Below are 27,550 nucleotides of genomic sequence, written 5' to 3' on the forward strand. Positions count from 1 at the left end.
GGGTTTAGGGAAGATGGTGGGTGCTGGTCAATTGGTGCTTTTGAAACTTCCTTAAAGTTGGCTTTAAGGAAGGAGAAGGTTGGGCCAGACAGTTAAGCTGCGTTTACACTGCACTGTTCAAGTGACTCAATTCCGATTTTTTTCTCCCATGTGGCACAGATATCGGCTCATGCAAGTGTAAGCAGGAACAAATGACATGGATTCCGATTCACTCAAATCAGATTCAAGCCTTGTTCATATGTTGAAATTTATCCTATATGAATCCAATCTGTGTTCTTGTGTCTGCAGTGTAAGCAGGTAGATCAGATTTTCACCTGTTAATGCAAGTACATGTCATTAAACACATGTACTTGAAGCGAATGACATCAACTCTGACGCTTTCATTTTAGAAAAGACATCAGCAATGTCCCTAACCTTAAATCTCATACACAAGGACTTAAACAGCTTTTATATTGTCATATACAGTAGCACAGGTATTTTTTAAGGATTCATCTTGCTGACCCCAAATATTTAAGTGTTTGTTTGTTTGGTTGGTTTGTTTATTTGTTTGTCTTTTTTAATATTGAAAATTGCATTGTGTTTTGTTGTTTCACGTTTGATTTTTTATTTAAAACATTGTTTTGTTTTCTTTCAATAAAAATTATAAAATTCTTAAGTTTTAATTGCAGGTCATCCAAGTTAACCAGTAAAAAAAACCTAAATAAAAAAAAAACCTGTTAAATAACTAAACTAGTCCAATAGTTAATTCAGCCCGATAACATATAGGCTGCGTCCGAAACCACCTACTACTTAGTAGGTACTGCTTTTGAATTTAAACGTACTACTCTGCCTTTAGAAAAGCATGTTCTATACAGTATGAATGTGAAAAGTATGAATGAAATTCGGAAGTACTACATCCGTCATTTCGTCATGGTCACGTGACCTACCAGGTCAGCTGCGTCACTTCACTCCCATTCATGAATTCTCTCGCGGGGCATCATGGAATAGTGCTGCATGCATGGGATGTGCACTTCAGAATCTCGCAGGAAGTAGTAAGTCATCCGGGTACTTCTCGCATACTGATTCTCGAGTTTTATGAATTTGGACATATTACTCGGCTCACATACTGATTTTAGCATACAGTAGAGTATAGAAGTATGCGGTGTATAAGTATGCTTGGTGACGCAAGATGGTGGTGCCAAGAAGGTTAAGCTTTTACCTAATGTGTATGTGTGTGTTGTGATATCGCGGTGACAGCTTGTTTCTTTTTTTTTATTTTGTCTCTCTTAGGGAGCTCCTGGGTCATGACTTCACTGAAACTCACTATGATAATGGCCTCCCCATCACCCAATCCAGCCATCACACTGTAAGCAACGCTGAGACCTGTGTTTTATGTGTGTGTGTGTGTGTGTGTGTGTGTGTGTGTGTGTGTGTGTGTGTGTGTGTGTGTGTGTGTGAGAGAGTGTGCGTGTGTGTGTGTGTGTGTGTCTGTCTGTCTGTCTGTCTGTCTGTCTGTCTGTCTGTCTGTCTTTCTGTCTGTATGTGCCCACTTCTCAACTCTCAGACTTTACACTAAGTATGTTTTATTCACACAGCATGCATTAACAGTGCAGAGTTTGCCCTAAATGTTAAATTGCCCATGAAACTCATTCATTTAGCATGATTATTTTTATAAAAGCTATAAAATATTACCGCAGACAAACTGCAAAAATTGATTGCTGTGTACTACCGATCTTGGGTGAACTTATATTCAATAACATGCATATAAAATTAACATTATATTGACTTATAAGGACACTTTATTTGTGGATTTTATTGTTTTACGCTAAATTAAAAATATATATATTTAATTATCTCCATATTCTGCCTTTTCTACAAAGTAGGGATCATTTTATTTACTTAAATCATTACATTAGCACTCATTGCAGAACATAAACTGCTGACTTTTTTTAATTCATAAATAATTAATTTAACTCTACAGTATCTCAGAAATAAATATCTCAATCATATTTTAAAACTGCTGTCAAATGATTAATAATGATTATTAGCATATATATATATATATATATATATATATATATATATATATATATATATATATATATATATATATATATATATAGATATATAGATATATATATACAGGGCTTTACATTAACACCCGCCAAACTGCCAAATGCAGTTCGAATTTAGCTTTGGCGGGTTAGACAGACACCTCCGTTAGCCACTTTGGCTGGTTGAAAATCATTTTTAAATTGTGGTTTTCTTAAAAGCAGGGTTCGACTATAAGAATGACCTAATATGCGTGCAAATGTGATCTTAGAATGGAGAAACATCACGACTGACAAAAATAATAATAATAATAATAATAATTACTCATATAAGGATAATAATTACTCGCACTAACAGCTGATGTGATGCATGCGACTGTTTAAAGCGTGTGCGCGCTCCTGTTTCCTTCCTTAAGCACGCGTGCCTGGACTCAACTGTGATCTGATCTCTTTCAAACAGTCAGGCAAAAAAGTAATGCTAATGCACCCACAGACACAGTCTTGATGCATTCAAGAGCTCCAAATATGTCTTTTTTTGTAAGCAGCACCAGTTGCTTTCGCTTTGAACAGATTATTAATTGGCCTTAATCGTCTGATCATCCCTATCACACAGTATGGTTTTCACCTGCTTTCTTTTGCTTACGGAAATTTTAGTTTATATGGCTTAATTATCATTTTTTACAACAACATATGCTTTAATATGAGATTAACTCTCTATCTATGTGTAATTAACTGATCTGAGAGACGTTTAGCGAGGACAGATTACTGTGCATATTTTTGATACATAACAATTATTATTTTTAAAAGTCAATTGTTTTTTCTTTATTTTTTTTAAATAAATGTTTTTTTTAAAATAAAAAATATACAGCTATATTTATATTGTGTTGACACATTCAAAATTTGTGGCTAAGAAATAATTTTTGTTTGGTGTGGTCAAAGATAAATTAGGTAAATCCTTAATTTTGAGTTCTGAAAAGTCATGTGAAATAAAAACTAATTGCAGTATAACACTATGAAACCATGACCCATTTGCTCATACATGACACACAAAATGTGAAATGAATGAGGAGGCATGTGGACATAACACAAAATCTAAATCAAGTCATTTTACCATGTCAAAGTCATATTTATGCATATAAAAATATTTTCCCAACAACAAAATTGTGGCTAGTGAAAATGCAGAGTGGCTAGTAACATTGGAAAACTACTAGCCACTGTGGCTGGTGATCAAAAAAGTTAATGTAAAAATATATATACAAATAAATAAATTGACAAAAATTTTAAATATTAGTATTTATTGCACATCCAAGGCCATGCGACCTTGAATAAACCTTGAAAAATATGTGCTATATTAGCTTAACAAACTGAATCAGTTATTCCAGCCTGATCTCACGAGGAAGCAAAACTGTTTTACGTTTAGTAAGTTAAGTTGCTAATTCGTACAAATACTTTTAAAGAGCCTCTAAGTCTAAATCTAAAAGTGTGCTGTGTTTAAAACTATTGATTTTTTTAAAGAGAGATTTGACATAGAATCAAATAAATGAATCAAGTTTGGGTTCGGATCTTTTGTTTGAATGCATTGACGTTGATGCAGAATATCACCAATTATGAAGTGCCAAATCCAGTAAGACGTGGACGCACCTTTCACTTCAGACAGTGGTGCGTGAGGGATCACAGGACTGATTATGACATGAAGATGAAGATGACTGGCAGTTAGAGATTCGGCTGTGGGGAATAAAGGATTAAAGTTCATTTTCACTACAATACCACAGAAAGCCCACATAGTGCCGTGTTTGGTCTTGTCGTTTTTCTGATGACTGATACAATAACATATGCTGCAATGAGGGATACGCTGACTGTTTGCTATTAAAGCAAGGAGCAGCAGAGACTATTATGTGTGGGACTTTGACAGGGACTTTGTCAGTAACTGTTACAGTTCATATGGACCAATTTCTTCTTCCTCTAGATCAGAACATGTAACTGTAATTAAAATTGTTGCCTCATTCTGTGTAGTTTGCAATATATATATATATATATATATATATATATATATATATATATATATATATATATATATATATATATATTGCAAACTACACAGAATGAGGCAACAATTTTAATTACAGTTACATGTTCTGTATATATGTGTGTGTGTGTGTGTATATATATATATGTATATATATATATATATATATATATATATATATATATATATATATATATATATACATGTGTTAAATTGTGTGTTATAAGTTGTAATTGCCCCGTGCGGCTTGTAATCACAGCTATTATAGATCTGTGCTTGTATTGTATCCCTCAATCTTTATCAATCTTCTCCTAAATCTTTATGGAGCTGCTCACATATTGTGTCCAAAACCACGTTGAAAACGCAATGCGTGCTTCTTTCTTTACCAATTTAAATACATTTCTGAACTCGCGATCCTCTGCCGTTTGTCTTTGCTATGACCACCATCAATTTTTCCTCACCTGCTGCACGGACAATTGTCAAAATAGTTTATCTTTTGCCACCGTGTGGATTAAGATTGAATGTTTGTCATTGTTATTTACTTTCATTAGCGTTAAGAGTAGAGTATATGCTGGCGTTTAACTGTACTTCATTGCATTGCATTGCATTCCTGCATTGGGCTCTCACATACCCTCTGGTTGCTTCTTCAAAGCCGTGGTGGGCATTTCTCTCAGTATTGCGCTGAATGCAAACAACCAATCACAACAGACTGGGTCATCAGACCAATCAGCGCAGATTAGTATCTCACTAAAGAGGGACTTGGGAACAAATTAATCGCTGAACAAATCATATGGGAGTTGTTGGGATAATTAGGTAAAACTAAATGGATATTATAAGACAATGAAAGTGTTTTTTGACCTTGCATGCATATCAGACTGTTGTTGGAGACCCCCAAAACCTAAATATGACCTTTGTTAATGCAAAATAGGGACTCTTTAAAAAAAGAGGTGTGGCACCAAAAAGTCACAGATTGCTGTCAGCTCATATTGGTAATTACACTTAAAATGCTCATGTGTGCTAATGTTTTTTATGCATCTTCTCTGTTGCTACATCTAAAACTTAGTTTTAGAGATGTTACAAAGGCTTGATCTTGATATTGCCGTTAATAAAGTATTGCCTTTTTGATTTTGTATTACTATCAGTTGGTTAGTACTTTCTCACTATATGTAATGAAGCGCTACAATGTTGTTATCATTATTATCATTTGACATATTTTTCATTACTTTAATGTGTTCTACCTTTGATGTGTGAATTTTTATTGTTTTTCTTACTGATAATAATATAGTTTTTGCCCAAACTTCTGTTTGTTAAGTTTAGGTGAGATCAGTGGTGTGCTGTAGTAAATCTGCTATTGTATATTTTTAGCTAACTTTGCACGGATGACAGCAGATAAAAAGGCTCGTAAACATACTCAAATCACAAATAAACACCTTATACAGGGTAACCAGTAAATAGTCTAATGCAGTCAGTCAGGATGTTGTTGTTTTTGTCATGAATAATTTCTTACTTATCTATGATTCCTGCAATGCATTTAAGTCAAAGGGCAAAAAACAAAAAAGGGACTCTGGGAGTCTCACAATGATATATTTTAGCTGCAGAAGGCAGATTTTGTGCAGGTAATTTATTGCTAACTCTTGCAGAAAGTTGTGAAAACCTGTCACTTATGTGCTTCCGTTGAATGTGGTTAAGGTGTGAAGTGCCTGGTTCATTCAAGAAGGAGAGCGACTTGATATCAAAAACTGTGACTCGGAATGTAAGGTGAAATTGCTGGATTTTTCACACTGTCTGTTCATTGCAAAGCAGTCTTGTTTTGCTCCACGCATCCTCAAAATCCGACTTATTGATCAGCCAGGAAAGGATACAAAACCGCAAGCGTATTTCTTCAGCCGTAAACTTTCTTCCCAGGCTGTTATGAAGGATCCCAAATCCACTCGCAGTCCCTGCTCAAGCTCTGTGCGTTGTAATTGCATTTCCATCACTTGACAGGGGCTGATGGGAGTGAAGTCACACCCCTGATTATTTCTGAGCTCTTTTAACAGCTTCCAGCTGCCCCTCGAGTGAGCAGCACAGGACGGGCGCACATCTCACCATTGGGTGCAAACACACAAAGAGCTTTTTCAAGGGAATGAGCAGTTCGCTTTAGTTACTGCAGAGATCACAGCACCCGCTCGCTCCCTGTTGTGATGGACGGGGTAATTCAATCTGAGCAAAATCACCACGGATTACTTTTTCTTTCTGTCTTTCTTTCCACAACCAGCGTCTGCAAAGGAAAATATGACAGAGAGGCTGATCCTTAAGCCTGCTGGTTAACCGTGCATTACAATCAGGTTGATTTTTTTTCCCCCTTTAACAACCACACACACATACAGAAGTTGCAGAGGTTTAATTAGCATTTTATTTATAACTTCATAAAAAAAGTCATTAAGCAAACCTTAGTCCTATCAAATCAAAGAAAATCAAATATTCATGAGTCCTACAGAGGGAAGATTAAACTGTCAGGGTGCAGGCTTCACATTATAGCAAATCAGTTTTATGTCTCAGTTCCAGTTATTGGAAATGAAAATATTCCCTGTGATGGCGTGAAATGATGGCATGGAATGGATCTGTGAATAAATGCTGTGTGGTTTTGATCTACTGACAACAATAAAGACAAAGAAGAAGCAGTGCTGGCAGGAAAAGAGGAAGTAGAAGGGCTGGACAAGCAACAAACTCCACTACACTGCACTGCTTTAAAAAGATTAGCAATGATTATTAGCATAAATAGAATATTTTTTATATTTATAAATAAATGAGTTGACATGAAATGTAATTATCAGAATTTAATGCACATCCAAGGCTATGCGGTGGTCATTACAACACGACCTTGAATGAACCTTGGAAAATATAGGCTTAAAAATATATTAGCTTAACAGACTGAAGCCGGTTATTCCACTTAAAATGCTCATGTGTAAATATCATTACTTAATTGTAAAATTTAAAATAAGTTAAATTTTACTTAATTTATTCACTTAATCCTCACAAACCATTCATGTAGCCTATAATTTGCTCCGGTATCCTCCAGTCGGTGCAATGATGAGCAAACAAAATGGCGACAGTTGGCCAGGCCTACTTGTAGCTTCTTTTGTGTTCTTCAGAAACCTATAGGTCACAGATACTACGTCCTTACAGTCTATGGTTTTGCCACACATATTAAAGAATAATAGCTATTTTTATTATTATTATTATTATTAGTTAAAATATTATTGTTTTTTTTTGGCAGCTTGGCTTTAGTATAAGCAGTTTTTCAATTACCTCAGCCTGTATGGTTATTAATTATTTTCAGAGGAACAGGGCCTCATATTAACTTTTTTGATTTCCAGCCACTGTGGCTAGCAAATTTTCAACATTACTAGCCCCTCGCCATTTTCAGTAGCGACAATTTTGTAAATATATTTATATGCATTCATTTGACTTTGGCATGCTAAAATAACTTATTTTACATTTTGCATTATATCCACATGCCTCCTCATTCATTTCACTTTTGTGTGTTGTGTATGAGCTTGCTCAATGTGCATGAGCAAATGGGTTGTGGTTTCATAATGTCACACATTGTAATTAGTTCTTGTTTCACAAGACTTTTCAGATCTCAACACTAAGGATTGACCTTTTTTTTTTTTTTTTTTTCTGGCCACAAAAAAAAAAAAAATTAACATCCATTCATTCATTTTCTTGAGGGCTTGGTCCCTTTATTAATCTAGGCTCACCTCAGTGGAATGAACCAACAACTTATCCAGCACTTGTTTCACGCAGCAGATGCCCTTTCAGCTGCAACCCATCTTTGGGAAACATTCATACACACTCATTCACATTCAAATTCTATACGGACAATTTAGCCCACCCAATTCACCTGTACCGCATGTCTTGAAACCTATGCGAACGCCGGGAGAACATGCAAACTCCACACAGAAACTCCAACTGACCCAACCGAGGCTCGAACCAGCAACCTTCTTGCCGTAGGGCGACAGCACTACCTACTGCGCCACTATGTCACCCTAGCAATTAACATTTTTAAAATAAATATTTTCAAGTATCTATAACAACAGTACTCTGTCCTGGCTAAAGGTCCCAGATCAGCAATTCACTATACATAAATAGGACGTTAATCTCCTATTAAAACAATCCTATTTTAGACAATAATAATTAAATCATAAATTAAAAAAAAAAAAAAAAGAAACTGTAAAAGAGAGCAGGTTAAAAACATACTGTGTGCTGTAACAAAAGGATGCTCACCTGCACACAGTTAACATCAGGCTCATTAATAATCTGTTCAAAGAATAGTTAAAGCGGAACTGGCAACCTCTGCTGCATACACAGAGAGAACTTTTTTAAGGAATCTCAAGCATTGCTTTTTGTCCAGTCTGTTTCAAATGATTATCAGTTACGATTGCATCAGTTGCGTTTCCAGACACAGTTATTTGGCGCAAGGAAACGGGAGCACGCACAAGAGCGCACACCACATCAGCAGTGAATGTGACACTAAAGCCTTCGTCAGTAAATAAAGCAAGTTGCACACCAGAAGCGCCACGAGGCACAGCTTCGCACCACGCAGCATCATGCCTTTTAGCATTGTAAACATAGGTTTCTATGAGGGTACATACACCGGGGCTCTACCATAGCACGTGACATAACACTAATGTAACACATACACAAAACAAAACCATGTGACTAAACAAACTCTCAAAAGTGCGCACAAACCTACAACCGTGACACTCCATGCACCTGATCATCCTCTCATTCAGTATTCACCTGCCTTCTTTTGCTCGCGTAAACACAGTTGTTATTGTAAGTCATGCTGTTTCTCGAATTAGTAGCCTTATTGTTGATCTTTGCTTTTAAGAAAACTACAATTGAATTTTTTTTTCAACTGGCCAAAGTGGCTAGTGGGTGTGGCTGCCTAACCCGCCACAGCTGAAATCTACCCACTTTTGGTGGGTTGCCGGATGTTCATGTCAGGCCCTGCTCACTTTATTTATAAAGCTAAAAAAATAACAAAAATAAAGTGATGAAGGAACCAATGAGTACATTTAAATGGACACCAATTTTATATAAGTGCAGTACAGGCATCAAACACTGCAGTCAAACTATTACTATCATGTAGGATTATTTATCATATTTTGTGACAGGATAGTCTATACACACACAGCTGTTTTAACACTATTCTCTGCACCTACTGAGTCAGTGAAGGACCACAGACACCCGCATTGTGAAATGCCATATTTTTTTCCCATTTGGTACGCGGTATTAAATTTCATTAAAACTACACTCTTCCAGCATTTCATACTCGCATCCAATTTCTTGTTTGTCATGGGGGCCATGCATGCAATATTTCTGATTGAAAGTGAAAGTGCCAAACTGCAGTTAAAGTTGACAGAAATTAAAAATGAAACACCTAAAATTACATGAAACTGGAGGAAATGTGGACAGCATGGTGACTCAATAACATTAACCAAATTATGTGCTATAATATGTAAAACGGGAACACGAAAGAAACATTCAAAAAACAACTAATGGAAACACCTTCATCCTTTTAAAGTCTTATTCAGATTAAGGCAAATAAAATGACAACTGATGTTCATGTAAACGTAGTCAGTGATAACAGCTACGTGTCAATAAAGTATAAACAATAGCAACATCTGCACTCATATGTGTATAAAGTTGTGCAACTGTCAGCCAAAGGCAAAGCACAGCAACTACAACTTTGGCCAAAACAGAGCTAAAATTGAGTCAACATTGAGGCCTAAAATGGATTTTAGGCATGTCTCTTATCATATGACAAAGACTCATGGTTTCATTTTGTCCTGTTTCAGAGAAACAAAACCACTTATCTACAGTATCAACAACATGTTGGACTGGCTGGTGTTAAAACTTTAAAGACATCTCCCTCAGTGTTATTGTCTGCATAGTTACTACACTGTTTTTGTTGATTGAACAGAAAGAATGATTAATAAATCCATATTAAACAATCCCTTAAAAGGGATGTTGTGTCTTTAGTTTCAGTTGTCTTCATGCTTTGCACTCACACTACAAGCATACCATGCCAAAAGCCCAACCAAACCGCACTCTGGTAAACCTTTTCCAACCAGGCCAGGGCTGGCCAACTGAACTGTGCATGGGCCTAATTTGCAGCACTCACACTTGTCAAACGAACCAGGAAACACACCTGGGCACAGTTCAGATAGCATTGTGTGAGTGCACTCTTAGATCTTGTTTGACACTATTAGCAGGTTTGACATGCTAGAGAGAATCATAAGCTCGGAAATAATTGAGCCCAGGGCTCCCGCCTGGTCAATAAGCATAAGCAATAAGTTCGAGTTCAGATAGGTCTCAAGAGCTCCCACTTGTAAAAGGAGGAAAAGGAGGAGATAGGGTGGAAGGGGGGATTCTACCAAAATAAAGATAAGGTAGTTGGGGGAAATTGGGCTACTTATTGTAAGCCTAAATCAATCTGATTGAATTATTGCTGATTACAGATGAGAGGCCAGCCCTAATCAATCATATCACATGCTCTTCTCGAAATGAGTTTGTAAAACTTTACTAAATGTACATTTAAGAGCAGGCTCAGCTATTTGTAAATGTAATGTGTTTGGCTTTCGGATTCATATTCTTACATTTATTTTTAGCTGCACAAAACAGCTTGTTTGCTGCTTGATATTGCCGATTGGTGTTTTGTATCATATTGTTCTAGTGTCTTAATTATAAACATACTGGTTTGTAGCTTGAACAGTTTTACAGTTTACTGCACTTTGTTATTTAACAATTTTTCTACCCCATGCGAATTAATCAGGCTAAACATTCTACTTCCTAAGGGTGGATGGTAGGGAGATATGGAAAGTAAGGAAAAACTGTCACACATTATCTTGGGAGACTGTTGATTTGTGTGTCTGTCCTGCTTGACCATCCCTCTTTTGCTTCTGTCTGTTCAAATAAATGAACTAATTTCACGGTCTGACCGTTCATATAAGCCTTTTGAATAGCTGAAAGAATATCACTTATACATGGTTTGGATCTGTTTCAGCAGAGTTAAATGGAGCGATTATTTTCCAAATGTTAACGGCAAACTCCTGAGGGAAGATTTTTTTATCCGGTGCTGCAATCAAAAAGAGGCAGACTAATTAAATCCAATAAACCTGAAAGCCAAAAATGTAACAAATGTAATTGTGATTTACAGATGTAGCCTTTTTACTTCTAATTAGATAGATGTTCCATTAACTCGGTTTTGCCCATTTTATGAACAACATTAACTCCACAGCCTGTCTGCTGAGCAAACTGCTGCCTCTTATCTCGCTTTCTCCTCTGCTCTGTGTCCACTAATTTCTTTCTCTCCTTCCATCTTCAGGATCATTGCTTCTATCACGGCAGGGTCAGGGGTCATGCTGACTCGTGGGTCGCGCTGAGCACATGTTTGGGAATGAGGTATGTCATGTCTTGCATAATTGGATTCTCTCTGTGCTACATGGACATAATACATTCAATTCACTCAGTCACATGTCTGAGGAAGGCTTAGTGTGATACAATGCACACTGCTCGATTGTATAAGTATCCTGTGAGCATCATGTTGTTTAACTTTTTTTTTTTTTTTTTCATTTAGCATTGTTAATGAGACTTTTTGCTCATTTGTTTGTGTTTATGAGTTTGCATGGAAGTAATAAAGTACAAAATGCCCCATGGAAAGAGAGACAATCTTGTTGATATCTTTCATTTGTGCCTGCTAAAAGTCGGTCATCTTCGTAATTGCATATGCAGCACAATTCTGCGTTTTTCATTTGTCAGGAGAGAAAATGTTTTGGCCAGGTTATTGAATAAGCACTGATGACTAATACTGTGTTCCTACCGGAATGTGAATAGTTTGTGAGGCTTAGTCCTCCTTCAGCACTAAAAGCTTCCTTTCTGCGTATAACCAATATCCAAAAACAGCCTTAAATCAGCATTTGGGCTCTGTCTGGTCTTGGTGAATTTGAGTCTATTGCCTAGAGCAGGATTTCTCAATAGGCGGCCCTCGGGGCTTGTGGACAATTTAAAAGTTATACATTTATATTTACATTTACATATATATCTGCAGCTGACGTCAGAACAGCAGAAGCTGTTACTAATTCACCAATGTCACTTTAGAGCTAGTGTTTGAATGATTCTCTAGCGTAATGTCGAAAGTGATGACAAAACAGATGATTTTTGCTCACATTTTAGTTTATAAGGCTGAACAGCATGAAAGGCCATCAGTCTACAGAGATTTCCCAGTATGTATATATACATTTGAACAAAAAATGACATGTCTAAAATTATTTATACACTTTTCAGTAATAAATAGAAAAGCCTTTGTTGGTTATTACAGCAATCAAACGATTGCTAAAATTGCTGACCAGCTTTTTGCAAGTTTCCAGTGGGTTTTTACCTTTTCATCTTAAACGATGAGCTCCAACTCTTTCAGTTTGAAGGATCTACTTGCCACCACCCTGATCTTTAGCTATCTCCATAGATTCTCAATTAGATTTAAGTCAGGACCCTGGCTGAGCCACTGCAAAACTTTAATGGTTTTGCCTGCTAACCATTTCGTCGTGTGTTTTGGGTTGTTGTCATGCTGAAATGTCCACTAATGGTAAAGGCCAAGTTTCTCTGCAGACTACCTAATGTTGTTGCTGTAAATGTATTGTTTATTTTCATGGTCCCATTTACTGTGATTAGGTTCCCTGGTCCACTGGATGAAAACATTAGGTTCCGATCACTGTGTTTGAGAGTGGAGCTGGTCCTATGAAATCAAAGCATTTTCCCCAATTTCACATTGCACTCTGAACTGGCTCTTTGCATGTTTGCATGTATGTACAGTGTGCAATGTGCAGAAATTAGTGACATTTTCACATGAAAGTGGCTTGTAATTAAGAGGAATTTGTGCCCTGAATTTTACAGATGCAAATGCATTCGCAGTATTAAAAGCTGAACAAACCTTTTAAGTGAATAAAAAAAGAGTCACTGTTTGTAAAGCATCATATTTTGACAGCATGGGAAATAAGTGCACACTGTGCATCACTATCTATGCTTAAACTATTGCCATTCAAGCTTTCGTTATTTCCACAGCAAAGTGTATCTGAGCAGAGAGAGGAATGAAGCAGTATAAATATATATAATTGAGGATCCCTTACCTAGAGATACAAATCAAACATCTGTGTTTTTAAAAGTAGCATGAGCAATATATTAAAGTTTCACAAAGTGCCAAGGTTTTGCCAGTATACCACTAAATGAAAGGTCATTTTCATTTTAGTACATGCTTACTGCACCAGTGAGCTTTGACAAAGACAGCATGAAGGTCAGTAAGAGTTTAATATAAATATACATTTTTGCTTTTCTTTTGCAAGGACAGTGAATACTTCTATCACTTTATAAAAAAATAGTTCTCAAATATTTCCGTTCAAGTTAAATAAGTTTAACTGATCATTGTTTAGATTGACATCTAACATCTTTAGGAATAGAAAGAAAATACATTTACATACAAATGAATTACCACAAACTTTTATTATTTTAAATGTTTCTTGATTTTTCCTGATTTTCCTTAAACATATTAATTTGGGTGTACTAATTTCTACACTGATCTTACAGATTTTTGATAAATTAGTCAACGAATTACACTCACTAATCTTATGTATATGCACAAATACACTCACTGGTCACTTTATTAGGTACATGTGTCCAACTGTTTGCTAACGCAAGATTCTTATCAACCTATCACATGGCAGCAACTCAATGCATTTAGGCTTGTTGACATGGTCAAGACGGTCTGCTGCAGTTCAAATCAAGCATCAGAATGGGGAAGAAAGGTGATTTAAGTGACTTTGAATGTGGCATGGTTGTTGGTGTCAGATGGGCTGGTCTGAGTATTTCCGAAACTGCTGATCTACTGGGATTTCCACACACAACCATCTCTAGGGTTTACAAAGAATAGTCTGACAAAGAGAAAATAGGTCAGAGGAGAATGGCCAGACTGGTTTCAGCTGATGGAAAGGCAACAGTAACTCAAATAAGCACTTGTTACAACCGAGGTCTGCAGAAAAGCATCTCTGAACACACAACACGTGCAACCTTGAGGCGGATGGGCTACAGCAGTGGAGACCACACCTGGTGCCACTCCTGTCAGCTAAGAACAGGAAACTGAGGCTACGATTCACGCAGGCTCACCAAAACTGGACAATAGAAGTTTGGAGAAACGTTGCCTAGTCTGATGAATCTCCATTTCTGCTGCCACATTCGGATGGTAGGGTCAGATTTTTACATTAACAACATGAAAGCATGGATCCATCCTGCCTTGTATTAATCGTTCAGGCTGCTGCTGGTGGTGTAATGATGTGGGGGACATTTTCTTGGCATACTTTTGGCCCGTAAGTACCAATTGAGCATCTTGCCAATGCCACAGCCTACCTGAGTATTGTTGCTGATCATATCCATCCCTTTATGACCACAGTGTACTCATCTTCTGATGGCTACTTCAAGCACGATTACACGCCATGTCATAAATCGATAATCGTCTTAGACTGGTATCTTAAACATGACAATGAGTTCACTGTACTTAAATGCCCTCCACAGTCATCAGATATCCATCCAACAGAGCACCTTTAGGGTGGTGGTGGAATGGGAGATTCGCATCATGGATGTGCAGCCGACAAATCTGCTGCAACTGTGTAATGCTATCATGCCAATATGAAGCAAAATCTCTGAGGAGTATTTCCAGTACCTTGTTGAACCTATGCCTCGAAGGATTAAGCCAATTCTGAATGCAAAAGGGGGTCCAACCTGGTTCTAGTAAGGTGTACCTAATAAAGTGGCCGGTGAGTGTAAATTATTGTAATGCATCCTGACATTGCAAACAACCACAATGTTTGAACACAAAAGGATATGCATTTCTGATTGTAATTATAATGTCCAGATACTATTTTTCAGTTGCAATTGAAAGATATGACCTCACATCAGGTCATGAAGGAGCACAACAGAAACTCAAAAGAAAAAAGAAAGAAATGGAAAACAAAAAGAGTTTATATATTTTGAAGCACCCCAGATGTGCTGGCTACATAATTGGTTGAATGTGGCTAGATGAAAAATGAAGCAGCTGTTTACGTTGTGAAACCAGAGAGCAGCAGTCTAGATAGTTATGGGATAAATCAACATTCCCTGAAGTGTGTTTGCTTTTATTCCTGTTCATTCAGTGCACATCCTCTATTGGAAAAGTCCCTTCTCTGACATACAGAGAGTTTGTTGCAATATATGTTTAGTCGACTATTCAGTTCTATGAAAATAACAGTGTTATTAAGGGCAAAACCCCAGAGAGTCTATGTCTAGATATTGCCAAAGGTCTTGAATTTCTTATGAAGACAGATCAAGTCATTGAACAGCTGTTGCAAGATTTTGCAAGAGCAAACGCAATTAGCACTGTATGTTTTCATACGGCTTCCTCAAGGCGAGTGTTGCATATCTTTTCCCTCTGTTCATTGGAGGTCATGCGCTGATGTGCTGCCATATCATCTACAGTTAATAGAGCCAACGGTCCATTTTAAAATTTGACACTAATGTAGCTGATTGTTTTATTGGTATTATTGAATATTTATTTCATCATTTTCCCCCTTCTTTCATGAATATCATTACGGTTATGCCAAGTCAAATCCAATCACTGCCAAATTTGCCTACAGTTGTGGTGTCAGGAGCCATTATAAAGCCATACCCTGAGTCATTTCTGCTTGCCTCTTGTCAACTTGGGGAAAATGACAATCCTCATTTTGAAGATAATAGTTGGATAGCCTGGGGCGTAAACAAATGGTTTTGCGACTAAATGGATTTGCACCAGTTGTGAATAGTTTAAAGACAAAACACATTTCCAATAACGATAAATCTCTTTTGTAAACAAGAATAAAACTAATTAAGTTAACCAAATTCAATGCTGAAATTACAGTGGAACAGTAGGTTATTTTATTACACACTAAAACTTTTGAAATATCTTGGTTATATTCGAATACATAAGTACTTCTGTGATGCACTACTGATACAAGATGTTATTTTATTGGTACATTAAATAATTACCAAATGGATGTATATATATATATATATATATATATATACCTATATTTTTATACCACAGTTCTGTCAGGTTCTCATATCTGTTTGGCTGATAGCTGTGTAATATTCTGCAATAACAGCACTCAAATAGCCTCCTCACCCTTCTGTATTTCTCTGCCCACATAGAGTGACAAATGATCAAAAAACTCACTGCAGTTTGACAAATATTGCAGCTGTTGGACAGCATAATGTACTTTTGGGGCTTTTTTAAGCAAGAATGTAGTTGTTTACACATCAACTATGCTGTTTATTTATAAGTACAGTGCATATTTTAATCCTTAGGGGTCTGAGGTGATTTTGGGGCGCCTAAGATGTTTTGACATACCTTGACATTTGTGCTTATTTCAGCTATTTATTACATAGTATTGGCCAATGTGTATTTTATTTGTATTCAGCACAAACTGTGCTACAATGTGGCGACCCCGGATTAATAAAGGGACTAAGCCAACAAGAAAATGAATGAATGAAATATTGATGTACATACTTGCGGTTTTTAGAAACTGAAAATGTTATGTGTGGTTAGTAAGTTTGCTGAAATAAGGTCCAAAAAAGACTCTTAATGTGCCTGAACAAGACCTTTGAGTAACCAGTCTTATAGGCTAGAATATTTAATCCTCATTACAATGAATCACAAATTGTTAAGTTTCTTTTGGCAGAACCAGGAAATCAGAGCACATCACACCTGTCCTTAGGTCTTCACACTGGCTCCCAGTTACATTCAGAATAGATTTTCAAAGTATTAAAGTATTATTACTGGTCTATAAATCACTAAATGGCCTAAACTAAATGCTTGTTGAGTTACTTGAACAATATACAGTCCTCAACATATATACTGTAAGTACACCCCTTAAAAATCTATATTTTTAATTCATGTTCGTAACAGAAAGCTATACAATAATATATTTGTGCATATGCATTAGATTAGATTAATGTGCACCTTCCAAACTTTATGCAAGTATGTCTTTCATGTATTCATGTATTCAAGGAGCGCTTGTGTCTCATGGACAAATAGCAACGCTTTATGGGTGTGGTCGCATTAAAAATAATGACTTCAGACTGAGAAACTAGACATAGTGTCGGTTTTATAATAATTACTTCATCAAGTGAAGTTTATACATAAACTAATTTCGAGAGGATCACGTGCTTATGATTGACACGGCTGGCCCGGAGTCAAGCTAATGTACGAACCACCAATCAGACTACTCCTAACCAAGTATAAATAACCAAACACCTTACCTTTAGTCATCTTCGTCTTGAAGAATCCCCCCTTCCACCCCTTCGCCTCCTCCTTTGTCTACAGGGCAGCACGGCGGCCCAGTGGCTAGCACTGTGGCCTCACAGCAAAATGCCTCCAGTTCTGGCATCTACCCAAATGGTCAGAATTTTCGTGTGGAGTTCATGTTCTCCCCGTGCTTGCGTTGGTTTTCCCCGGGTCCTCCGGTTTCCTTCCACACTCCCAAAAATATGACACTTAAGTAAATTGACTAAACCAAATTAGCACCAAATTCGATTCAATTCTGTCAGCAACGCATCACCTTAGCAACCCTCACGCAGCAGGAGGGAGGGGGTTCTCGAGATCTACCCGAGCTCAAACTCCCCTCTCGCCCTGCAACGGGAGGGAGCCCTGGGCTCGAGGCTCTCATGAGCTCGGGGCTCTCTCCCGGGACAGCATGCCAAACTAGCTTATCAACAATCATCAGCTAAGTGTGAACTCTTGAAATGTTTCAGGTTTTTGTCATGTTCATGCATTTAAAAGTAGACACTTCAAGCAGTCTGTGTGTTTTGTTTTCGTAGAGTTTCAGTGCATTTACTGACGCGTTTTTAAAAATAATTAGCGGAAAGACAAAAGACAGAATGCCTACACTGTTTGTTTTCCTTGTTTTTCAAAAACACACACGTGTGTTGTCATTGTGAGAGTACACAAAAAAGTAGACACCTAACAGATTGATGTATTACTCTAATCTGTACGATCAAGACTAAAAGTGTAATTTAAGTTCTTTTCAGCGTTATCAGGAGAGAACGCCTCAAAACACATACGCGGTCTTCAACCCCAGAGGGTTAAATGTTTATAATTTCCATTGGCAGTCATTAGCCTGTCATATTGAGCAGAGCAAAGACTTGCACCACAAGATGGCAACACTGCATAATAAATCCTTAGGGAAGGAAAAACTCTTATGCATTTCAAACTACAGCTGATCAAATCATTACAAATCAGGTAAGTGACATTCTAACTTACAAGTCGATCTCTCTCTTTTGTATGTTGTAGTGCTGTATTTATACCATAGTAACGTGTTTGCTTTGCTCTAGCTTTTTCAGGGTTAATTTTTGTAATCTACCGATTGCAACAGAAAAATACTGGGAAATCTAGACAGTTAGCATTTCATGCCGTTCAGCCTTATAATTTTAAAATGTCAGCAAAATAATCTCTTTTGTCATCAATTTAGACATTATGGTAGAGAATTATTCTAACACTACTGTTTATTAATAGCAACCTGCACATATATTCATATATTGTAACATATACACTTGTAATCATGTTTATTTATCTGCACACTACTGATTATTAATAGCAACCTGCACATATATTCATATATTGTAAATCTGTTCATAGCTTATCCAACCTGTATATAATGTTCATAGTACATCCATCTGTAAATATCACCATAGTTTTCTATAACTGCACTTTATAACTTATTCCTTTATCCTGCACTTGCTGCTATTGCACTGCTGGTTAGACCTAAACTGCATTTCGTTGCATTGTACTTGTACATGTGTAATGACAATAAAGTTGAATCTAATCTAATCTAATCTAATGCTAGCTTTTAAGTGATGTGTTTTTAAGCAACGGTTTCTGCTGTTCCGCCGATTTCATCTGTTCAGCTGCAGATGCTCCTCATACAAAAAGGTTTTTGAGACTTTCCTTGTTTGATTTTCTTTTTCATTCACACAATTATGCCATCAAAATGTTGTATAAATGCAATATCAAACTCGTAGCAGTGCGATATGGCTGTACATTGTCACTGGAGGGACACTGAGGCATATATATATATATATATATATATATATATATATATATATATATATATATATATATATATATATATATATATATATATATATATAATGTGTGTGTGTGTGTGTGTGTGTGTGTGTGTGTGTGTGTGTGTGTGTGTGTGTGTGTGTGTGTGTGTATTTGCACGTGTGTGTTGTGAATGCTAAAAACAGTTGTGTAAGTTTGAAACCGTAAGTACCACACTTTGCAATAACAGAGCTGTGTTTTGAAATCTTTTTGTAACACTTTAAATGTACTGTACAGAGGCTGTCGAAATATTTTAGAACCAATTTAATGTGCCCTTGCTAAAAATATTTATAATTCTTTTTTAAAACATTTTACTGACCCCAAACTTTTGAATGCTCATGTAAAATAAAGAGATTCATCCCCGAGTCTTGCATAGAGTGTTGAATAGTGCTCCACTGTGAAAATGCATTTGTGCAGACTCAACAAAAATGCATATTGTGAACAAACACACAATAGTCACAAAGGGGTTGACTCGAAAACACCAATCTAAAACCTAAAATGACAAATGGGACACCATGCAATTTCATGGACTTCATTTGTTACACTTTTCAACACGTACCGTTTGAAAACTTTTTACAGAAGTCTAATTTAAAGTGCTGCTGCAGAGGTGATCTGGGAGACCTCAAATCCAGCAGTGCTTCTGATCCCCCTGATTAGTTAATGCCTGACTATTTACTGCCGGTAACCATACTGAAGCCAGACGAAGGATCAAGAGGAATTAAAATTCACTATCTATGTGTGCATGTGTTTGAGAGAAAAAGAGAGAGTTCAAATGAAATTGAGCTCATAGGCATTCTTAAATGCAACTGATAAGGTCAAAAATTAAATTGATTTTAGATGAAACAGTTTTTACCAAAAACAATAATTGCCCAAAACCATTGTTAGCTAACTATGCTATCAGTTTCTGTCATGCAGTGTTTTCCAAATCTATAATTGCAATGAACTTTACAAACAACATTGCAAACATGTCCGCTTGAAATATCTCTTGGCCTGCATGTGGTTAGGTGCACAGTTTCTTCTTTATTTTGCCAAGCACTTTGTTTTAATCTTGTCAGATTATTAAACTAATGTGCATTGTAGTCAATATATTTCATTACATGTGTAAAAACAAATTGTTTTGTTTTGTCATTTTTAATTAAGTTAAAAAACGTCCAAATAATAGACTAGTCATCATATAGACAGATTAGACAGACTTACAGACATACATTACCTGACAAATGTATTGTCGTTGATTCCAGTTGTTAGAGCAACAAATACTAACTTGACTTCTAGTTGATCATTTGGAAAAGTAGCAGAAGGTAAGATTCTTATCATGTTAAAATGCATCCCAATCATCACAAACACTGCAGAAGACCTACTGGAAACTGCATGGACCCAAGATTCTCACAGAAATCAGTCAAGTTTGGTGAAGGAGAAATCATGGTTTGAGGTTACATTCAGTATTGGGGCATGTAAGAGATCTGCAGAGTGGATGGCAACATCAACAGCCTGAGGCATCAAGACATGTGTGCTGCCCATTACATTACAAACCCCAGTAGAGGGCAAAATCATATAAGCCACTTCTGATACCAAATGATCAACTAGAAGTCAAGTTATTATTTTCTGTTTCTAAAACTTTTAAAACAACACATTTGTTAGGCAGTGTATAGTCATCATTGTAGTCTACTTTTGGATTATTATTAGAAACCTATTAGACTTTCACTGACACTCACAGCCAAGTTTTAGGCAAGATGTTTATGCTTGGATGTCTTTTAGACATTGTAACAGTCACTGTCTGTGTTTTAATGTTTTGTTTATCATTGTTTCATAAGTTTCCCCTCCAAACAAACACGTGTTTTCAAAATCAAAATATTATCAATATAATACAACTGTTTGTCCACATGTAGCGGTAGCACGTGACTGAAATCTTTCTAAAAACCCTGGCCATGTTGAAAAATCAATTAGACAACCATTTTGTTTTTTTCTATAAATGATTTTTTCTTTTTTTAAACAAAAATGGAGAACACTTTGTTTATAAAAATACGAGTGTATATGCGGAAATGGCCTCAGTTGCACTTATTAGTTAATTAGTTGCCTTGGTTTTTTATTTTGTCTACTACCTTGTTTTTTTATTATCTTGTTTGGTCAATTGTTTGCTTCCCTTTATATACCCACTCTGTAAAGCCAACAGTCAACTTTATCAAATAAAATGAGTGTAGCTAACTCAAAATTAACTGAAAGTAAAATCTACTCATTTGAAAAGAGTGTTGAAGGTAATGAGTTAATTATCTCATTACTTCAACTTAAATGGAGTAAGTTCACAGTACTCACAATCTTTAAACGATTGGAGTTGCCTTAACTTATCGGGTTTTATAGTACTCAGTTGGTTTAAGTTCTCTTTGTTTATTAAGTTTTGAGTTTTACTGTGCTCAAATTACTTAGTTTACTCAAATGGATTAAGTTCACAGTTATCCCATAGATTATTTTTTTATTATTTTTTTTTTAAACTTTAATGGTTTGTAGCAATTGGATTCCTCAAATGTTTTAAATTACCTTAACTTTTTGTGTATATAAATTCTTGCTTAATTATAACCTGAATAATATACAGTAGCAAAATAACTGAGATAATGAAGATGCCATATTTGATGTCATACTCATTACCAGCAAAAAATCTGATATTAACTTAATCTCATACTTTTTAAATTATTAAACTGATTACTTCAGTACATGACTGACATTGCTAATAACATTTCTGACCAATGGATGTGCATCTAGTCTGCTTGTAGAGCACTATGTTTCGGAAAACATAACCTGCATAACTTTCAGTTTTTTTTTTGGTTTTTTTTGTTTTTTTGTGGAGCATAAAAGATGTTTGTCCTTATAAATTTAGTCAATGTCAATTGTTTCCAAAACAGCCAAAAGTTTCCAAAACATCTTCTTTTATGTTCCACAAAAGAAATAAATGTATACAGGTTAGGGACCGCAAGTGGGTAAGTAAATTATGCTTGGAAATGTTGTTTTTGAGAGTAAACTACAGTATTGACTTTATTGCTGTCTTTATGGCCCTGTTTACAACTGGCATTAAGATGTGTTTTTGTCAGTCCAATCAGAAGTGGCTGATGCTAAATACAGGTATAAACAAAGTCTAGATTGTTTTGAGCTTGTCCACTCTGACCATCCAGAGGTATTTAAAAGTGCATAAGATTAGCTTCTCTTTAAACTGACCTCATTCTTAAAATTTACAGGATGTGTTGTTGTAGCGTGCTAGCCAGAAGGGTTTAAACATTCAACATCTTTAATATGTTTAATATTTTGGAGTAAATGTAACAACAATGTTGTCTGCATTCTTTTCTATTGTCTTCTTTCATATACATAGGCCCCGTTTACACTAGTGCGTTTTAGTTTTAAAACGGTGTTTTAGAATGAAAACGATCCGCGTCCACACTCGCGTTTTACCCAGCGTTTCTGAACAGCTCTCCGTCCACACCAAAACGCTGAAAACGCACATCACGTGACCACACAGACACTCTCGGGCAAGCGCTGGAGCCCATCTACCCAGATGAGAGCTGTGCTAGTCGGACTTCTCATCCAGCATCTCCCGCTGGATCTAATCTCACTATATTTATTAAACGGGATATTTCATTCATCTTGTTGTCTTTATCTAACGACATATTCCCTGACTTTGGTCATTGGAATCTATTACTTTTTCCCAGGTAACGTGTTTTGGCTAAGCGCAAAGATAAGTTAATGAGTAACCGTAGCCTATTCTGTATATTGACTGATCGCTTGCCTTTATTTCCTATAAATGTATAAACTTATTGTATGTTATACTTTTGTAATGGCCATTATCGATTATTAAAACTGATATTCAGCAAAAGAGAGGGTATGTTTCGTCTTTTCACTGCAATTGAAAGGAGGCAGTTGTTATCGGCTCCGTTTTGTTATAAATATGCACACAGTGAAGATGACGCTCATGCAGCACGACGCCTCAACATTTCTGCTGTCTGTTTAGTTGTTAATATTAAAATAAAAATAGGCAGTTCCTTATATCAAGTTTACATTTTATTGTTGAGAAAGTGAAACAACGTAGCCAGGGTGATGTGAATGAAGTTATAAAGTACACTGTTCCCTTTGAAGATTTACCCGTGTCCTCGGTATAGTCTGCTTTCCATATCAAACTGAGAAGAAGAGACTGCAGCCTTAATCAAACTTGCGAAGTCTGAACTTACACGGAGAGAATGCAGAACTGAACTGTGTGTGTTAGGCTACTTAATATTCAGGAAAAGCCCCAATCAGAGAGGCGAATGTCTGCAGTCCCGCCTCCGTTTTCAGATGTCTCCGTTTTCCATCGTCCACACTGAGACGGAGCAGCAGCGTTTCAGAATGAAAACGGCCTCTCCAGCGTTTTCGAAACGCTCCGTTTTCGGCGCTCGAGAACTCCGGCGTAGTGTGGACGGTTGGCGTAACCGTAGCAAAACTTATGCGTTTTCAAACTAAAACGCATTAGTGTAAATGGGGCCATGCTCTTTAAAAAGATATTCAGGAGCTTTATAAATACCAGATTGTTGCATAAAATGCTAGCTTCATAAAATATTTAAATATAACTTAAAGGGATAGATGTAGTTCATTTAAAAGTTTTAAACCTATTTGAGTTTCTTTCTTTGTTTTTATTTTTTTATTTTTTCCCTACTTTATACTAAGCAAAATATCTTCTTGTTTGTTTAACACAAAAAAGAAACTCATAAACCCTATGAGAGAAAGTAAATTATTAGGTTATTTAGATTTTTGAGTGAACTATTCTTTTAAATTATGCTGGGCAAAATGCTAAAAGCAAAATGCTAAAAGCAATACAATTTATGTACATTGTCTCGTTTGGTGTTGCTACAGAAACCTGCCAGTACATTTTCTGTTATTTTATAGTCTTATTTCTCTCTGTACTATTTATCATACCTTGTAGTACTGTATTTAAAACCACTACATTGTCAATAAAAGTCTCTTTGTTAAACTGTAGAGTTGAATTTTTAAATCAAAAGGATTTTCATTTTAGGGGGACTCAGCCCCTAATTAGGTAAAATTTCTGTCCCCAATTTCTGTTTAATGGAGAGAAGATTTTTAAACATATTTCTAAACATAATAATTTAAATAGGTTGTTTCTTATAACTGATTTATTTTATCTTATTTTATTTTTTTCAAGACACTTCTATACAGGTTAAAGTGACATTTAAAGGCTTAACTGGTTTAATTAGGTTAACTAGGCAGGCCAGGGTAATTAGGCAAGTTATTGTATAATGATTGTCCTCAACATCCACACAACCTCAAGCTGTAACATCATGAGATGTTGATATTTGGTTGGTTTTAGGTTGGACATTGACGTTAAGTTCTGACGTCAACCCAATTTCCATTTCCAAACAAAATGCAACATCCCCATGATGTTAGGGTACAACGTCAATCTGACGGCATGTTAACGTCTCGTGCCTGCTGGGTGTTTCAGGCCATTTCGGTCATCATACAGTAATCATTCTTCATCTTCTCATAAGTGATATGCATCTAATCAGTTTCTGGGTCAATGTGTGTAAAGATTTTGGACATCTTCTTGGAACCTTTTATTGCTTCCAAACAGTTTGCTGCAATTATAAATCACCCATGTCTTGAGGTAGTTCATTATGATGTGATTTACCTTCTATGTGTGATTTGATTGGACAGGAATCAAAGGACTGATTTTTCTAATCCCCATAGACATGAAAAAATAAAATAGTGAGTGCAGGTTCAAGGAAAGTACCGATACAGTACTAAAAGTGTACTCTAGGGAGAGTAAAACTATTTTTTAAACATTTTTAAACTACTAAGTAAATTACAATTCCTGAGGAAAAACTACTCAATTACAGTAATATGAGTATTTGTAATTAGTTACTTTACACCACTGCTAATTGCTATTGACAGATCTGAAACTAGACAGCATTTAAACTAACATTCATCCAATTTTCCTCTGCAGAGGTCTGATTGTCTTAAACTCAAATGACACGTTCTACCTGGAGCCAATCAGAGGCCAGGAGGTTCTGCACCACGCCTTCTATCGCACTGAAGACCTGCCCCTCAAAAGTGGCACCTGTGGACACAGCCATCACACTGGACAAATGAGCCTGTTCAGTGGAGACTTTAAACCTTTGCATCAAAGGGTCAGTCGCAAATTTTGTCATTTTGATTTATGTGTATTATGTGGTCATATCTTGTTATACAATTCTCATTTTAGGGGGCTCTTTCCCCAACGAATGTACAATAATAATAATAATAATAAAATAATAATAATAATAATTATAATAAAATTAAAACAGTATACATTACATTACAATATAATTTTTAAACACAAATATTAGAAGCATTTTTACAAACCAAATATTACTCTAAATTCTTTCTTTACTCAGGTGCTTTTGTGTTTCTATTTATTAAAAGAAAACAAACAACTTTAGTAGTTTTTAATTCAAAGTGACAATAAACTATATATATAATTATATATATATATGTATATATATATATATATATATATATATATATATATATATATATATATATATATATATATATATATATATATATATATATATATATATATATGTATATATATATATATATATATATATATATGAATATATATATATATATATACATACATAAAGACTTTAGTCTAGCACAGTGTCTGAGAGATGCAATGCAATTAGATTCCAGCAACAAGCCCTGACTTGATACCAGACTTGGCAAGACAGAAATACAGAAATATTTAAATACCAGAGACATTCAGAAGCACAGAATCATGCACTGCACTCCTAATAAAATGAAGTAGTTACTGATGTAATAAATAAAGTTTAGCTAATGTATCAACTATGTTCATGTATAAACTGTTTGCTAATTATTTTATTTTCAAGATCTGAGATAAAATGTGTACTACCACTTTCAATAAGGCTATAACTCACATTTAACTTTTACACAGCATTTAATACATAATAAACCACTTAATCAGAGATGAGACATGAGACTGGGTTCACAAGAGCGAGATGGAAATAAATCAGATAAAATAAATTTTGCAGGTTGTAGTTTTCTTTTGCAATATTTTGACTGAACTTAATCGTATTGTCTTTCAATTTCTAAATATGTTTGGTGACTAAAATATTATTTTAATAAATATATCTGTTTAATAAATTGTTTTGTTTGAATTCACTAAAATACATTGCCAATTTTCACTGAAAAATAGTTTAAAAAAAATCTAAATTGGTTGTAGTAAATTATGTTGAGCACTGTACATAAAAAAAAATATATTTTTTACTGACATAAATCTTTTGTTTTAATATGCTGTATTAAACCAATAAAATATTTTCCCACAAATTCAACTTATAGTCAAATGCATAAAAATATAAATAGTATAGAAAAATAATAATAATTACATAAATATCATTTTAAGTGCAATCAATTACTGTGATAATTAAATATAATTAAAGAAGTGCTCTCTTGTAACTCAAAAAAATCTTTTCATCTCTCCTCTTTCATCTCCAATCCTAAAAAATTGTGTTCTACATATTATGCCTTTATTAGGATATGACAGCATGTAGAGAGGAGGAAAAGTTGAAAAGAGAGAAAAGGAATGAGATCAGGAAAGGTCTGCGATCCTCTCGCTCTTGTGTCCTTGCGGGATGTTTTTCCTCTCGTGTGAATTTTCTTCTCAAGTTGAATTCTTTGAACTTGAGATGAATTCCACACAAAGAAGTATAAACTCTAAACTAGATACTTTATGTGTTGCTGCGTCGTGTAGTGTGTAGTTGGGACACAGTGTAACGCTAATAAAAATATTTCATGATCTGTTTCATTACATTATTTTGAATATTATGATGTTTCTATCCCTGTGAACTACTGTGATCCAATTAAAATCAATGCACTGACAGAGTGCTGTTTGTCACTTCTGTGCATGACTGTGTGGTAGTTATTGTCACACGCACAGTAATAGGTTTTATATTCAAAGTGAGAATATTCAATTGAAAAGAGCAAAATGATGTTTTGTAAAGTATATGTGTTCATATGTGTCAAGAGCCACATTTCTGCTGGAGGAAACATCTGTGTGATGAGGCAAAAACTATGGCAGATGGGAAACCGATTGCTCCCCCATTACACTTTGTAAACTGAATCTATGACCAAGAAGTGCGCAGATGCAGATATTACAACAATCTGTTGAAAAACACACAGCTTGTCCTCTGTTTCTGCTCTGTGCCACTGTGGCCTGTGGATTTAAGAATGAAAGATAGCGAGGTACGGTGGCTGGGA

General features: G+C 35.7%; 1 protein-coding gene across 2 annotated transcripts in view; it reads left to right on the plus strand.

Moving 5' to 3' along the window:
- The window catches only part of adam19a (ADAM metallopeptidase domain 19a), a 244,429-nt gene that overhangs the window by 146,014 nt on the left and 70,865 nt on the right, over positions 1-27,550 (plus strand). For both annotated transcript variants that reach the window (XR_015496372.1, XM_087262030.1), the window contains exons 4-6: positions 1,270-1,345; positions 11,432-11,508; positions 25,236-25,419. Coding sequence is in view for 1 of the 2 variants with exons in the window: in XM_087262030.1 (XP_087118156.1) it covers positions 1,270-1,345; positions 11,432-11,508; positions 25,236-25,419 (337 nt within the window). In the remaining variant the exon portion in view is untranslated. The remainder of the gene's footprint in view (positions 1-1,269; positions 1,346-11,431; positions 11,509-25,235; positions 25,420-27,550) is intronic.

Source organism: Danio rerio, chromosome 7 (genome assembly GCF_052040795.2).
Source record: "Danio rerio strain M-AB ecotype USA chromosome 7, GRCz13ab, whole genome shotgun sequence".
Lineage (NCBI taxonomy): Eukaryota > Metazoa > Chordata > Actinopteri > Cypriniformes > Danionidae > Danio > Danio rerio.